Source organism: Nerophis ophidion, linkage group LG27 (genome assembly GCF_033978795.1).
Source record: "Nerophis ophidion isolate RoL-2023_Sa linkage group LG27, RoL_Noph_v1.0, whole genome shotgun sequence".
In the NCBI taxonomy this organism is placed as follows: Eukaryota; Metazoa; Chordata; class Actinopteri; order Syngnathiformes; family Syngnathidae; genus Nerophis; species Nerophis ophidion.
This window is the reverse complement of record NC_084637.1, coordinates 32,199,324-32,215,291: the sequence shown is the minus strand read 5'-3', so window position 1 is coordinate 32,215,291 and position 15,968 is coordinate 32,199,324. Positions and strand designations below refer to the sequence as shown.

General features: G+C 39.5%; 1 protein-coding gene across 4 annotated transcripts in view; it reads right to left on the bottom strand.

Annotated features, from left to right (window-relative positions):
- Window positions 1–15,968, bottom strand: part of LOC133544209 (FERM and PDZ domain-containing protein 4-like) — a 138,347-nt gene that overhangs the window by 17,601 nt on the left and 104,778 nt on the right. For all 4 annotated transcript variants that reach the window (XM_061889348.1, XM_061889346.1, XM_061889347.1 and 1 more), the window contains exons 7-11: window positions 13,311–13,418; window positions 10,923–11,054; window positions 6,414–6,533; window positions 3,881–4,017; window positions 1,622–1,748 (exon numbers count right to left, since the gene is read on the bottom strand). In XM_061889348.1, the coding sequence (XP_061745332.1) occupies window positions 1,622–1,748; window positions 3,881–4,017; window positions 6,414–6,533; window positions 10,923–11,054; window positions 13,311–13,418 (624 nt within the window). The remainder of the gene's footprint in view (window positions 1–1,621; window positions 1,749–3,880; window positions 4,018–6,413; window positions 6,534–10,922; window positions 11,055–13,310; window positions 13,419–15,968) is intronic.

Here is a 15,968-nt window from a genome sequence, read left to right as displayed (position 1 = left end):
AGTCCATAGTGGATCTAACTTAATAGGGAGAGTCCGTTCCATATTGGATCTAACAGATTAGAGTGTGAGAGTCCAGTCCATTGTGGATCTAACATAATATTGTGAAAGTCCAGTCCATAGTGGATCGAACATAATAGTGAGACTCCAGTCCATAGTGGATCTAACATAATAGTGAGACTCCAGTCCATAGTGGATCTAACATAATAGTGAGAGTCCAGTCCATAGTGGATCTAACATAATAGTGAGACTCCAGTCCATAGTGGATCTAACATAATAGTGAGAGTCCAGTCCATAGTGGATCTAACATAATAGTGAGAGTCCAGTCCATAGTGGGGCCAGCAGGAGACCATCCCGAGCGGAGACGGGTCAAAAGAGCAGAGATTTCCCCAACTGATGCACAGGCAAGCGGTCCACACCCGGGTCCCGACTCTGGACAGCCAGCACTTCATCCATGGCCACCGGACCATGGACTGGACTCTCAGTATTATGTTAGATCCACTATGGACTGGGCTCTCTCACTATTACGTTAGATCCACTATGGACTGGACTCTCACTATTATGTCAGATCCACTATGGACTGGACTCTCACTATTATGTTAGATCCACTATGGACTGGACTTTCACTATTATGTTAGATCCACTATGGACTGGACTCTCACTATTATGTTAAATCCACTATGGACTGGACTCTCACTATTATGTTAGATCCACTATGGACTGGAGTCTCACACTATTATGTTAGATCCACTATGGACTGGACTCTCACTATTATAATAGACCCACTATGGACTGGACTCTCAGTATTATGTTAGATCCACTATGGACTGGACTCTCACTATTATGTTAGATCCACTATGGACTGGACTCTCACTATTATGTTAGATCCACTATGGACTGGACTATGGACTGGACTCTCACACTATTAACTAGATGTAGCAATAAAGTAATGTAACTTTTTTTTACTAAATGTATTATTTCTCTCTATTTTGGGAGTAAAAAAGTATATGCATTCCATGAAATCTCAAATTATTTTATCTTAAATATTGTCTAATTATGCAAAAATATATTATAAAACATTCAAACCATTTTTTAAACATAAATAAATACTACTAATAATGATTTCAAAGCAAGTTATCCATCACATGTAAAAGTAGAAATAGATTTCATGGTAAAATTGTGAAATTTAAATCATTAAAAGTCTATTTATATAGCCCTAAATCACGAGTGTCTCAAAGGGCTGTACAAGCCACAACGACATCCTCGGCTCAGATCCCACATCAGGGCAAGGAAAAACTCAAGCCAAGTGATTAGTATTAAATAAACTTTTAAAATACAATACAATTTGAGAGTAATTTAAAAGAAATATAGCATCAGTTATTTTTGCACTGTTGCAGCTTTTTAGCATGCAATGCCGTCCAAGCCAGAATTAGCATTCAAGGCGGAGCCTAAGCGAGTGTCTTTGTCGGACACGGGTGAGAACCTTTGCAAGGGTGAGCGTGGCAGCGAAGGCTATTTTTGGGCGGCGGCCTGACATCACACCACAGCGAGTTTCTGTGCGTGTGCCAGAAGTTTGCTAACAAGGGCAGAGGGGGAGAAAAAATAAAAAAAAGGAGGTTGTTACTTTTTTCCCGGGAGGCACGAGGTTCTGGTTGGTTTTGAGGATGTGCGTCAGGGCTTTTTTGATGTTTTTCTCCTTGGTGCTGGTCAGCACGGCGGGGGGCAAGAACAGCGACAGGCCCCACTCCTTCCTGTTGAGGGGACAAGAGATTTCAGAGCTAAAAGTTGCTTTGATCAAATCACAGGAGTGTCGTGTGTTCCGGACCATAGGGCGCACCGGAGTATAAGGCGCACCGGAGATGAGCAAGTCTGGTCAGGTCTAGTTTCATACAAAAGGCGCACCGGATTATAGAGCGCATTAAATGAGTCATATCATTATATTTTTTTCTACCGTATTTCCTTGAATTGCCGCCGGGTATATAGTATGCGCCTGCCTAGAATTACTCGTTTCGCAAAATAATTAGCGCATGCTTAGCATTACCGCCATCTCAGGATTAACGCCGGGTCAAACTCGTTTCGCAAAATATTATTTTTATTAGCGCATGTCTAGAATTTCCGTCGGGTCAAACTCGTTTCGCCAAAGAATTAGCATACGCCTAGAATTTCCGCAGGGTCAAACTCGTCACGTCACGAGTGACACTTCACCTGTCATCATTTTCAAAATGAGGGAGGCTTATTTCAATAATTTGAAATCGCATAAACGGAAGAAGATTAAGAGCTATTCAGTAGGATTTAAGGTCCAAGCTATTGAATATGCTAAAAAAAAACAGTAAGCAGCTATGTTTTATGAATATACCGTAGCTGCGTGTGTCAAATATGAGTCATTAAATGACTCCCGCCTCCTGGTGGTAGAGGGCGCTAGTGATCCTTCTTGCGACTACTCGGCTGCAGAAGAAGTGACAACAAGCAGCAAGAGTGAGCGGCGATGGTTTATTTTTTCCTCCCGCTTGCACTTTTAACATGGAGGATTACATATCTAAAATAAAACACTTTTCTAAACTGGACTTTCAATCGAAGCAGGAGGTAATAAAGGAAGATCTCCATCCAGACATTGACTTTTAAAACTGAAGAAAGATAAGGAAGACTTCTATAAACAAGTTATTGATGCTTTTGAACCGAAAGAGCTGTGCATGGACTTCATTTATGAGTAAAGGTAAGACCATAATAACGTTTTTTTTAATTAAAAGTGCTTTTCATGATGGTATCCTTACATCACACTCAAACTTGTAAATTTACCGCATGCGTTTTTAAGCTCCGGAGTGAGAAGAGGTTTTAAGATAATTAGCGCATGCTTGCCTTTACCGCATGCCTTCGGTAAACGAGGTTTTAAATTAATTAGCGCCCCGGCGGCAATTCAAGGAAATACGGTAAATTTAAAACAATTATTTGTGGTCTACATAAAATGTAATGGTCAAAATGTTCTTTTTTTACGTGGCTCACCTTCGGCAGCGCCTTTTCTCCGTCATCTTTGTTGTAGCGGTGTAGCGTGCAAGGACGGGAGTGGAAGAAATGTCAAAAGATGGCGCAAACTGTTTTAATGACATTCAGACTTTACTTCAATCAATAACGGAGCAGCGTCTCCTCAGCCGCGGCTCTATAATGCAACATCAACACCGGAAATGTGTTCCGTGAAAAACCGTCCGACCGAAACCCTCTAATAACTAAAGTTCCTCGGGTGAGTAATGGAAAGGCACTACACCGGTATGTTTTAGGTGTAGGATTAAATAAGCTTTGCTTCTTCCTACTCCTTTTCGGACATGATATAAAGTGAAATAATATGAAACTGTGTGATGTATTATATTGTAAGTGTGTTCATGTTCGAAATAAACGAAAGAAAGAAAGAAAGAAAGAAAGAAAGAAAGAAAGAAAGAAAGAAAGAAAGATAGAAAGAAAGAACGAAAGAAGATATTGGTATCGTTACAACACTACATTAGTAGTGAAGAGAAGTGAATTATATTTATATAGCGCCTTTCTCTAGTGACTCAAAGCGCTTTACATAGTGAAACCCAATATCTAAGTTACATTTAAACCAGTGTGGGTGGCACTGGGAGCAGGTGGGTAAAGTGTCTTGCTCAGGTGGGTAAAGTGTCTTGCTCAAGGACACAACAGCAGTGACTAGGATGGCGGAAGCGGGAATTGAACCTGCAACCCTCAAGTTGCTGGCACGGCCGCTCTACCAACCGAGCTATGCCGTCCCCAAAGTACCACAGTACTTCGTTAGTACAGGTATACCGTACAACTGCACACACACACACACACACACACACACACACACACACACACACACACACACACACACACACACACACACACACACACTTACTGGATGTATTTGAGTGAGACTTTCTGGCTCAGTCTGGTTGTCATGGTGATAATGTACATCTGCAGCGCCGCCAGTCGAAGCGCCGCATCGTACTTCAGTTCCGGGCCGAACCGCTCCAGCACCACGTCGTTGCAACTCTGCACCAAAACAGGAAGCACAGTGAGTCCAAAGTACCACCCGACTGATTCCAGCTGTGTTGCGCAGTGAAGAAGTGTCTTAATGTCTGCCCCTGCAGGTTTTTGAGGACCAGTCACTGACAATTAAGAATTTTATTTTCACTCGCATACAAAAAATTCTAACTTGGATTGTTTCCCTGGCTTGGAAACGCTCCTGAAGGACAGTGCGGCGAAGACACAACAAACTCCCTTCCTGTCTCCTGTGGACACACACCTGTTGTTGTTGACTTTGGAACCGAGACACACAAACATGCATCCACAAAAGTATACGCCACACATACAGAACCCCGCCCCCACCAACTCAACGCCCTCGACGCAAATCCCATAGGGGTGATGAAAGGATGGTCAGCGCCTGAGAGCTGCGGCCTGCCACCATGACCCCGCACTCCCTTCCCTCTGTTGCTAGATAACTCCAGACGTATGTTGTGATATGTATATGTGCTTTGTATGGAGGTTGTTTCCCAGTCCACATTGTATTTTCTTACCCATCCTTCCCCTTTTTCCCCATCTTTTACGGAGTGACTTGTGGCGAGCCATCAGCGTTCCTGTTCTATAACCCTGTGCACTGTTTCTTTGTCTAATCTTGAACGGGTTTGTGCTGAAAACAAAGTTTTGTTGTACTTGCTCACAGAGGTGGGTAGTAACGCGCTACATTTACTCCGTTACGTCTACTTGAGTAACTTTTGGGATAAATTGTACTTCTAAGAGTAGTTTTTATGCAACATACTTTTACTTGAGTATATTCATAAAGAAGAAACGCTACTTTTACTCCGCTCCATTTATCTACAATCAGCTCGCTACTCGCTACTTTTTTTTATCGATCTGCTAATGCACGCTTTGTTTGTTTTGATTTTGTCAGACACGCATTCAAAGTAGGAACTACGCATGTCTGCGTTTCACCAATCAAATGTAGTCACTAGTGACGTTGGACCAATCAAACAAAACCAGGCGGTCACGTGACTGTCACACGTCGAATCCGACCTAAAAAGTTGAAAAACTTATTGGGGTGTTACCATTTAGTGGTCAATTGTGCGGAATATCTACTGTACTGTGCAATCTACTAATAAAAGTTTAAATCAATCAATCAAAAGTGTAAAGGAAAAAAGACACATTTTATTTCAACCGTACTTCCCGTCAAAAGCCTAAAGACTGATCGCACAGTTCCTGTCTTCACAATAAAAGCGCCGCTCCATTGCGCCTGCGCTAACAAAATAAGAGTCTCCGAAAGCCAGAGCAAACAAGCGAGCAAGCTACGGAGTTTGCCGCCAATGTATTTCTTGTAAAGTGTATAAAAACGAATATGGAAGCTGGACAAATAAGATGCCAAAAACCAACGACTTTCATGTGGTATTAGACAGAAAAGAGAAACTTTTTTTTCTCCTCCATTTGAAAATGTGGACATTATCAGCACTATACTGTCTGATTCCTATCAATGCAAGTCATCAGAATCAGGTAATACACCAACTTATATTCTTGTCTTCATGAAAGATAGGAATCTATATGTTAAACATGCATGTATATTCATTAAAACACCTTTAACATGTCAACAAAGACGGCAAAATAAAAAACTATAAATTATATACTGTATATATATATATATGATATGTGTGTGTATGTATATATGAGGTAGATCACCTCGACTTGGTCATTTATTAAGTAATTGATGAACGTTGAAAAACTTATTGGGGTGTTACCATTTAGTGGTCAATTGTACGGAATATGTACTGTACTGTGCAATCTACTAATACAAGTTTCAATCAATCAATCAATCAATCAATCAATCAATCAATCAATGCCTACTGAGCCTATGGTGCTGTTAAGTTATTGTGGCTCAATGTGCCTTAATTTTTTTATTTTAATGTATTATGATTTAATATATTATTGTTTTAGTTGCTTAAGAGATATTCCTGGCTATGAATTTGCTCATTGCTATTTTTATGTTTTTGTGCATTATTTGTTGCCGTAATTAAAAAACGAACAGGTTACTCATCAGTTACTCAGTACTTGAGTAGTTTTTTCACAACATAATTTTTACTTTTACTCAAGTAAATATTTGGATGACTACTTCTTACTTTTACTTGAGTAATACATCTCTAAAGTAACTGTACTCTTACTTGAGTACAATTTCTGGCTACTCTACCCACCTCTGCTTGTGCAATGACAATAAAGACCTATCTGTCTATCTAAAAGGAGAAAAGCATTTACGAGATCCTTTCTCCGTCACAGTAAATGATTGAGTCGATCCCCAGATGCAATTTCCCAAGCTCCTGGCAGACGATGCCCGTCGAGAGAGTTTTAGACGCCTCTGATCATCCAACTCGGGCTTCCTTAAATTGATCACAGTAAATCCCTCTCACCTGAACATAGAAGTATTCAAACGCCACGGTGTCTCTCCTCAGCAGCTCCACGGGGTCTCGGGGCATGAAGCTGATCCGAAAGAAACACTTCATCTTATCAGAGCCGGGCCTGCGGGTCACCTAGAGGGCGGAGAAGGGGGGAAGATAGATGGTGAAAAGTGGCAGCAGAGGTAAGGCAAAAGGTCGAGAGGGGCAGAAGTTGTGCCCTTGTGGTCCAAATCATGTTTTATTAATTATGTTCTGTTAGTCTTGGACTCCTTTCGTTCCGGTTTGTGCACCTCCTGAGTTTAGTCACCATGGTTACTTATGATTTTCACCTGCCTCTGTTGTTTGGGACAAACCTGTGTCTAATCAAGAGACTACTATTTTAAGGCCTACTGAAATGACATTTTCCTATTTAAATGGGGATAGCAGGTCCGTTCTATGTGTCATACTTGATCATTTCGCGATATTGCCATATTTTAGTAGAGAACATCGATGATAAAGTTTGCAACTTTTGGTGCTGATAAAAAAGCCTTGCCTGTACCGGAAGTAGCAGACAATGTGCGCGTGATGTCACGGGTTGTGGAGCTCCTCACATCTGAACATTGTTTACAATCATGGCCAGCAGCAGCGAGAGCGATTCGGACCGAGAAAGCGACGATTTCTACCTTAATTTGAGCGAGGATGAAAGATTCGTGGATGAGGAAAGTGAGAGTGAAAGACTAGAAAAAAAATAAAATAAAAATAAAAAGACTCCTCTCAATTCCTCCTCCACATTGAGAGGAGCCAGATGAGGTGGCTCGGGCATTTGGTCAGGATGCCACCCGAACGCCTCTCTAGGGAGGTGTTTAGGGCACGTCCAACCGGTAGGAGGCCACGGGGAAGACCCAGGACACGTTGGGAAGACTATGTCTCCCGGCTGGCCTGGGAACGCCTCGGGATCCCCCGGGAAGAGCTAGACGAAGTGGCTGGGGAGAGGGAAGTCTGGGCTTCCCTGCTTAGGCTGCTGCCCCCGCGACCCGACCTCAGATAAGCGGAAGATATTGGATGGATGGAAAAAAAGACTACAGTGGGAGCGATTCAGATGTTATTAGACACATTTACAGGGATAATTCTGGAAAATCCCTTATCTGCTTATTGTGTTACTAGTGTTTTAGTGAGATTATATGGTTGTACCTGTACAACCTGAAGGTCCTTTCTTCAGCACCAGTCGACGGGTGGTGGCGATGCCAATCTCTGCCCAAGGGACCCTCTTCGAAACACGATCTTTCGAAATGATCGCTGCATAATACACTGTACTTTGTGTGTGTGGTCCAATCCAACCGTGTTCGCTTGACATCTCTGTTCCATAGTAAAGCTTCACCGTCATCTTTCAGGAATGTAAACAACAAAACACCGGCTGTGTTTGTGTTGCTAAAGGCGGCCGCAATCCACCGCTTCCCACCCACAGCTTTCTTCTTTGACGTCTCCATTATTCATTGAACAAATTGCAACAGATTCAGCAACACAGAAGTCCAGAATACTGTGGAATTATGCGATGAAAACAGACGACTTATAGCTGGGAACGGTGCTGGAACAAAATGTCCTCTACAATGCGTGACGTCACGAGCACGCATCATCATACTGCGACGTTTCAGCAGGATACTTCGGCGCGAAATTTAAAATTGCAATTTAGTAAACTAAAAAGGCCGTATTGGCATGTGTTGCAATGTTAATATTTCATCATTGATATATAAACTATGAGACTGCGTGGTCGGTAGTAGTGGGTTCAGTAGTCCTTTAAGTCTGCCTCTGTTGATCACTTGTTCTGGTTTCATTGTTTACGTCACACCTTTACCAAGTTTTATGTCTCTGATCATGTTTTGGTTTAAGACTCAGGGCTCGGCAACCCAACATGTTGAAAGAGCCATATTGGACCAAAAATACAAAAACAAATCTGTCTGGAGCCGCAACATATTAAAAGCCATATTACATTCAGATAGTGTGTCATGAAATATAAATTGAATTATGAGGACTTAAAGGAAACTAAATGAGCTCAAATGAGGCATAATGATGCAATATGTACTTATAGCTAGCCTAAATAGCATGTTAGCATCGATTAGCTTGCAGTCATGCAGTGACCAAATATGTCTGATTAGCACTCCACATAAGTCAATAACATCAACAAAACTCACCTTTGTGCATTCATGCACAACGTTATAAGTTTGGTGGACAAAATCAGACAGAAAAAGAAGTGGCATAAATCATGTGAAAGTCGGAGAAAGTTATACATGTAAACAAACTACGGTGAGTTCAAAGACCGCCAAAATTAGTAGGACAAAACGGCGCTCGCCCAATACTCGGATCAGTGAAGCATGTTTAATATAAACAGTGTGCTTTATAGCAATTAGGGAGGTTTGTGTCATGTTTGTCCTCCTACAGAAACCAAATTAGAACAAAAAATATGATTTTTCCCCTCATCATTTCCATTTTTCATATACTTTTGAAAAAGCTCCAGAGAGCCACTAGGGCGGCGCTAAAGAGCTGCATGCGGCTCCAGAGCCACGGGTTGCCGACCCCTGCTTTAAGTCATCTTCTGTTTGGTTTTTGGACACTCAGTTCCTGCTTTTTCACTCTTGTTTTGTCACCATAGCAACCATTAGTTTCACCCGTGTCACATTTAGAGTTTGTACCTGTTTTCGCTAATCATGTCACTTATTTAAACCGAAAGTTGCCAGGAAGTCAGCCTGGCGACTTCACCTCTGATACTGTCCATATTAAGTTTTTGTTTCAGGTTCATAGTTTCTGCGTTTGTGCAAGTTTTTGTTTTATTAGCCAAGTTTTTGTACTTCCGCCTTGTGCGCGCCTTGTGTTCCTTTTTTGTATTAATTAATAAATATGTCATTACCTTCACGCCTTGCCCGCTCCAACTTTCCTTTGCATTCCAGGAAAACAAACCTTCAAGTCCACGTTTTGACTCCATAAGTTGTGTTCCCTGCTCTAGTCTGTGTTAGGTTACAGCCTTAGCTTCCGGTGCGATCGGCACCTTGGTATGTCTGTTTTCCGTTTGGTACCTGTTTGTGTTCGGTTGCGATTAAATTACGTCGTTACCTGCTTTTTCGACAAAAGAAAATACGAGCAATAAGCTGATACATTAGAACTTATTATTACTGTGAATAATAAGTTTGTGCTGCTGACCCATCTCCGCTCAGGATGGTCTCCTGCTGGCCCAACTATGGACTGGACTCTCACTATTATGTTAGATCCACTATGGACTGGACTCTCACTATTATATTAGATCCACTATGGACTGGATTCTCACTATTATGTTAGATCCACTATGGACTGGACTATCACTATTATATTAGATCCACTATGGACTGGATTCTCACTATTATGTTAGATCCACTATGGACTGGACTCTCACTATCATGTTAGATCTACTATGGACTGGACTCTCACTATTATGTTAGATCCACTATGGACTGGATTCTCACTATTATGTTAGATCCACTATGGACTGGACTCTCACTATTATGTTAGATCCACTAAGGACTGGACTCTCACTTTTAAGTTAGATCCACTATGGACTGGACTCTCACTATTATGTTAGATCCACTATGGACTGGACTCTCACTATTATGTTAGATCCACTAAGGACTGGACTCTCACTTTTAAGTTAGATCCACTATGGACTGGACTCTCACTATTATGTTAGATCCACTATGGACTGGACTCTCACTATTATGTTAGATCCACTATGGACTGGAATATCACTATTATGTTAGGTCCACTATGGAGTGGACTCTCAATCTTACGTTAGATTCACTGTGGACTGGACTCTCACACTATTATGTTAGATCCACTATGGACTGGACTCTCACTATTATGTTAGATCAACTATGGACTGGACTCTCACTATCATGTTGGATCCACTATGGACTGGACTCCCACTATTATGTTAGATCCACTATGGACTGGACTCTCACACTATTATGTCAGAGCCACTATGGACTGGAATCTCACTATTATGTTGGATCCACTATGGACTGGACTCTCACTATTATGTTAGATCCACTATGGACTGGACTGTCACTATCATGTTGGATCCACTATGGACTGGACTCCCACTATTATGTTGGATCCACTATGGACTGGACTCTCACTATTATGTTAGATCCACTATGGACTGGACTCTCACTGCTATGTTAGATCCACTATGGACTGGACTTTCACAATATTATGTCAGACCCACTCGACATCCATTGCACCGGTCTCCCCTATAGAGGGGGCGTTACCCAGATTTGCAGTTAGCATGACAAGAGACAGATTCTGACGACGAATTTATGGTCAAAATCCTTACACCCATTTACCACAGTGTATGCTCCTGATTTTCGGTAGGTGAACGTTCAATTGTAGTCCGACAAAAGCTGCACATTTTTCTTCTGCCCGGATTTTCACTCAGGAAATCCCAATGAAATATTTTCAAGGGAGAGCATGATACTGATAAATAACGCTGCTTGGAATACAAAAAACACCATGTCTGACCTGAGCTAGCATCTCTTGCTCGTGCAGCAGAAGCAGTCGATTTCCGCGGCCCTCGATCTTCTCCTCCAACATGAGGGAGAAATGCTCGATGCATTTGATGGATAGTTTCTCTTGCAGGGTCAGGATCACATCCTGGAGGGAAATGAAACATTCAGAGAGTTCTGTTCAGAATATAATGCAAGAAGGAAGCTTCGACCACTGTTAGATTGACTACACCCGCTATAGTCGGAGCAGTGCTATCATAATTATTTAGTGTCTAAGGCAGGGGTCACCAACCTTTTTGAAAGCAAGAACTACTTCTTGGGTACTGATTAATGCCAAGGGCTACCAGTTTGATACACACTTAAATACATTGCCAGAAATAGCCAATTTGCTCAATTTACCTTTAATAAATAAATCTATATAAAAAAATGGGTATTTCTGTCCGTCATTCCGTCGTACATTTTTTTTTTCTTTAAAGTAAGGTTTTTTTGTGAAGTGAGTTATATTTATATAGCGCTTTTCTCTAGTGACTCAAAGCACTTTACATAGTGAAACCCAATATCTAAGTTACATTTAAACCAGTGTGGGAAGCACTGGGAGAATGTGGGTAAAGTGTCTTGCCCAAGGACACAACTGCAGTGACTAGGATGGCGGAAGCGGGAATCAAACATGCAACCCTCAAGTTGTTGAGACGGCCACTCTACCAACCGAGCTATGCGGACCTGAGTGTAGAGAATAAATGATGAAAAAAACACTTAATTGAACGGTTTAAAAGAGAAAACACACAAAAAATGAAAATTCAATTTTGAAACATAATTTATCTTCAATTTCGACTCTTTAGAATTCAAATTTCAACCGAAAAAAATGAAGAAAAAAATGAGCTAATTCGAATCTTTTTGAAAAATGAGAAAAAAAGGAATTTATGGATCATTAGTAATTTTTCCTGATTAAGATTATTTTTAGAATTTTGATGACATGTTTTAAAAAGGTTAAAATCCAATCTACAGTTTGTTGGAATATATAACAAATTAGACCAAGCTATATTTCTAACAAAGACAAATCATTATTTCTTCTAGATTTTCCAGAACAAAAATTTTAAGAGAAATTCAAAAGACTTTGAAATAAGATTTAAATAACATTCTACAGATTTTTTAGATTTGCCAGAATATTTCTTTTTAAATTTTAATCATAATAAGTTTGAAGAAATATTTCACAAATATTCTTTGTCGAAAAAAAAGAAGTTAAAACAAAGAATTAAATTAAAATGTATTTATTATTCTTTACAATAAAAAAATAAAAAATACTTGATCATTGATTTAAATTGTCAGGAAAGAAGAGGAAGGAATTTAAAAGGTAAAAAGGTATATGTGTTTAAAAATCCTAACATCATTTTTAAGGTTGTATTTTTTCTCTAAAATTGTCTTTCTTAAAGTTATAAGAAGCAAAGTAATAAAATAGGTAAATATATTTAAACAAGTGAAGACCAAGTCTTTAAAATATTTTTTGGGATTTTCAAATTCTATTAGAGTTTTGTCTCTGTTAAGAATTAAAAATGTCGAGCAAAGTGAGACCAGCTTGCTAGTAAATAAATACAATTTAAAAAATAGAGGCAGCTCACTGGTAAGTGCTGCTATTTGAGCTATTTTTAGAACAGGCCAGCGGGCGACTCATCTGGTCCTTATGGGCGACGTGGTGCCTCGATTCACATCCAAATAATTATTCTAATTATTCCGGTTCTAAATCGATTCATAATTTACAAGAATCGATATGAGAATCAATTTTTAAAAATGATTTTTAGACCAGCTTTTGTAATTTGTGACCTGTTTTGAAAAGGTTTTATTTGCATTGTTACACCAAACATACTTGCCAACCCTCACGGATTTTCCGGGAGACTCCCGAAATTCAGCGCCTCTCTCAAAAACCCGGGACAAATTTTCTCCCGAGAATCTTCCGAAATTCAGGCGGAGCTGGAGGCCACGCCCCCTCCAGCTCCATGCGGACCTGAGTGACGTGTCGACAGCCTGTTTTCAAGTCCGTTTTCCCACAATATAAACAGCGTGACCGCCCAATGACGTTATAACTCTAGAATGATTGAGGGCGAGTTCTTGGTTTCTTATGTGGGTTTATTGTTAGGCAGTTTCATTAACGTCCTCCCAGCGCGGTAACAACACACAACAACAGCAGTCACGTTTTCGTCTACCTTAAAGCAGTTCGTCTGCCGTAAACAGCAATAATGTGACACTTTTAAACAGGACAATACTGCTATCAAGAATCGCGGTCCTTTAAGATTTTAATCCTCACCCCAGGAATTGATTGTTGTGACATTCCCGTCCCTACTATGCACCACCCCGCTAAAAAATGAACAGGACTCTGTGGACACTGTAGCTAAATAATGTCTGTACGCACCTTGATGGAGGTACTGCTGTCAAAGCGGAAAGACTTGGTCTGGCCGTTCTCCAGGTAGACCTTAAGGACATTTGGCATGAACAGAAGAGAGTTGTCCTTCACTGGGTTCTACAAAGTGAAAAAAGGTCGAGTCATGTCTTTCTTGTATTTACTTCCTTTGCAGATATGATAGGTAAAGTAACAAGGATTGACGCAAATATTGAACATGAGTCATGTACTGTACTTTGTATTTCTACCCTTCTTGAGACATCAACAAGGAAAAGTACCGTCCATATGAGGACCGGTGAACAAGTCAGGACCCTAATCATGATCCCAATATGGAAACCAATTGCATCTAATAGTGAGCCAATTACTAGAGTCCGTGAACATTGCTCCAAAGTTGTTGATATAACGTGCATACAAAAGTAAACATTGACAGGTGCAGAGGCAGCAATATGTGATAAAACTAGACGGCAGCTAAAGACAGACTTCCCTATTCATCCCCGAAAAAACCCGCCAAGTGAACGGCTGATTTTACGACTTCCGGTGCTGACGTAAGACAACCCCCGTCCCACAGGAGGAACAAATAAACGACGGAACTAAGACTATAGTGGCCATTAACAGTTAGCTTCTACAGCTACTCGTTTTTCATCGGCCTTAAGCAAATTAAAAACAACAACAAAATAAAGATCTCATTTGCACCCCTGGTGGTGACGTCTATCAAAGTAAGGTTGGTCCCAAAAAGGAAGGATTTTTCAAATTGACTGTGTGTCGCTTTTAAAAGTGCTCCCCAGCTGGCCAACATATGAAATAACAAGTGTGTAAGAAATTGAAATGCGACCACTTTGGCCAAAATTGATGATAAAACATACAATAAATATGTATATAGAGACATGCTGTAAAAACATGTAGTAAACAATGAAGATTAAAAACAAATTACAAACAAAAAATAAAATAAATGAACTAAAAGCAGTCTTTTTCCCACTATGTGTTGACTTCTTTTTTTTTATAAAATTGCCCCCCGCGACCCCGAAAGGGAATAAGCGGTAGAAAATGGATGGATGGATGGGAACAGTTTCTCACATTCTTTCTGTTTCTGTAATATTGCAATATTGTCTTGTAAAATTCTGACTTTTTTATGTAAAATTATTAGTTTTTAATGCAAAATAATGACATTTGTCATATCAAATTATGACTTTAATCGCAATAGGATCAATTTTTTTGTTGTTCTTGTAAAATAGTGAACATTTTTGAGTAAAATGATGACCTCTGTCAATTTTGCGAAGTAAAATCCCGATTATTATTACAACATTGCCAAAATGTTAAAGTTTTCTATTACAATTGTGACTTTTGTTGAGTAAAATTACTACTCTTTTTATAAAATTGCCAAAATGTTAAGCTTTTCCTGTAAAACTGAGACCGTTATCGAGTAAAATTCCGACCTTTTTCATAAAATAGCACGAATGTTCAGTTTTTCTTGTCAAATTTTGACTTGCGTTGAGAACAATTACAACTTTTCTTATAATACTGGCAAAATTCAAGCTTTTTTATCCATCCATCCATTTCTACCGCTTATTCCCTTTGGGGTTGCGGGGGGCGCTAGTGCCTATCTCAGCTACAATCGGGCGGAAGGCGGCGTACACCCTGGACAAGTCGCCACCTCATCGCATGAAGTAATTAATGAAGATTTAAAAATCAATGACAAAAAAATAAATAAATAGAATTAATGAACTAAAATCAGTCTTTTTCTCACAATGTGTGGACTTAATTTGTATAAAATTGGGAAAAGATTGTCATATTTTCTCTGTTTCTGTAATATTGAAATGTTGTCTTGTAAAAATATGAGTTTTTCATGTAAAATTATTACTTTTTTTAATGCAAAATGGTGATATTTGTCATAAAATTCCAACTTTCATCGCAATACCGTCGATTTTTTTGTTGTTCTTGTAAAATAGTGAACATTTTTGAGTAAAATTCTGCCTTTTGTCATAGTTTTTCTTGTCAAATTTTGACTTGCGTTGAGAAAAATTACAACTTTTCTTATAATACTGACAAAATTCAAAGTTTTTTCACAACAAGCTTTTTTATCCATCCATCCATTTCTACCCCTTATTCCCTTTGGGATCGTGGGGGGCACTGGTGCTTATCTCAGCTACAATCGGGCGGAAGGCGAAGTACACCCTGCACAAGTCGCCACCTCATCGCAGGGCATGAAGTAAGCAATGAAAATTAAAAACCAATTACAAAAAAAATCAATAAATAAAATGAATGAACTAAAAGCTGTCTTTTTCTCACAATGTGTGGACTTAATTTGTATAAAATTGGGAAAAAACTATCATATTATTTCTGTTTCTGTAATATTGCAATATTGTCTTGTAAAATGATGACTTTTTATGTAAAATTAATACTTTTTAATGCAAAATAATGACATTTGTCCAAAAGAATTCGGACTTTAATCGCAATACGGTCAATTTTTTTGTTGTTCTTGTAAAGTAGTGAACATTTTTGAGTAAAATTATGACCTTTGTCATAATTTTGCCAAGTAAAATCCCGATTATTATTCCAACATTGCCAAAATGTTAAAGTTTTCTTACACGATTGTGACTTTTGTCGAGTAAAATTCTGACTCTTTTTATAAAATTGCCAAAATATTTAATTTTTCTTGTAAAACTGAGACCG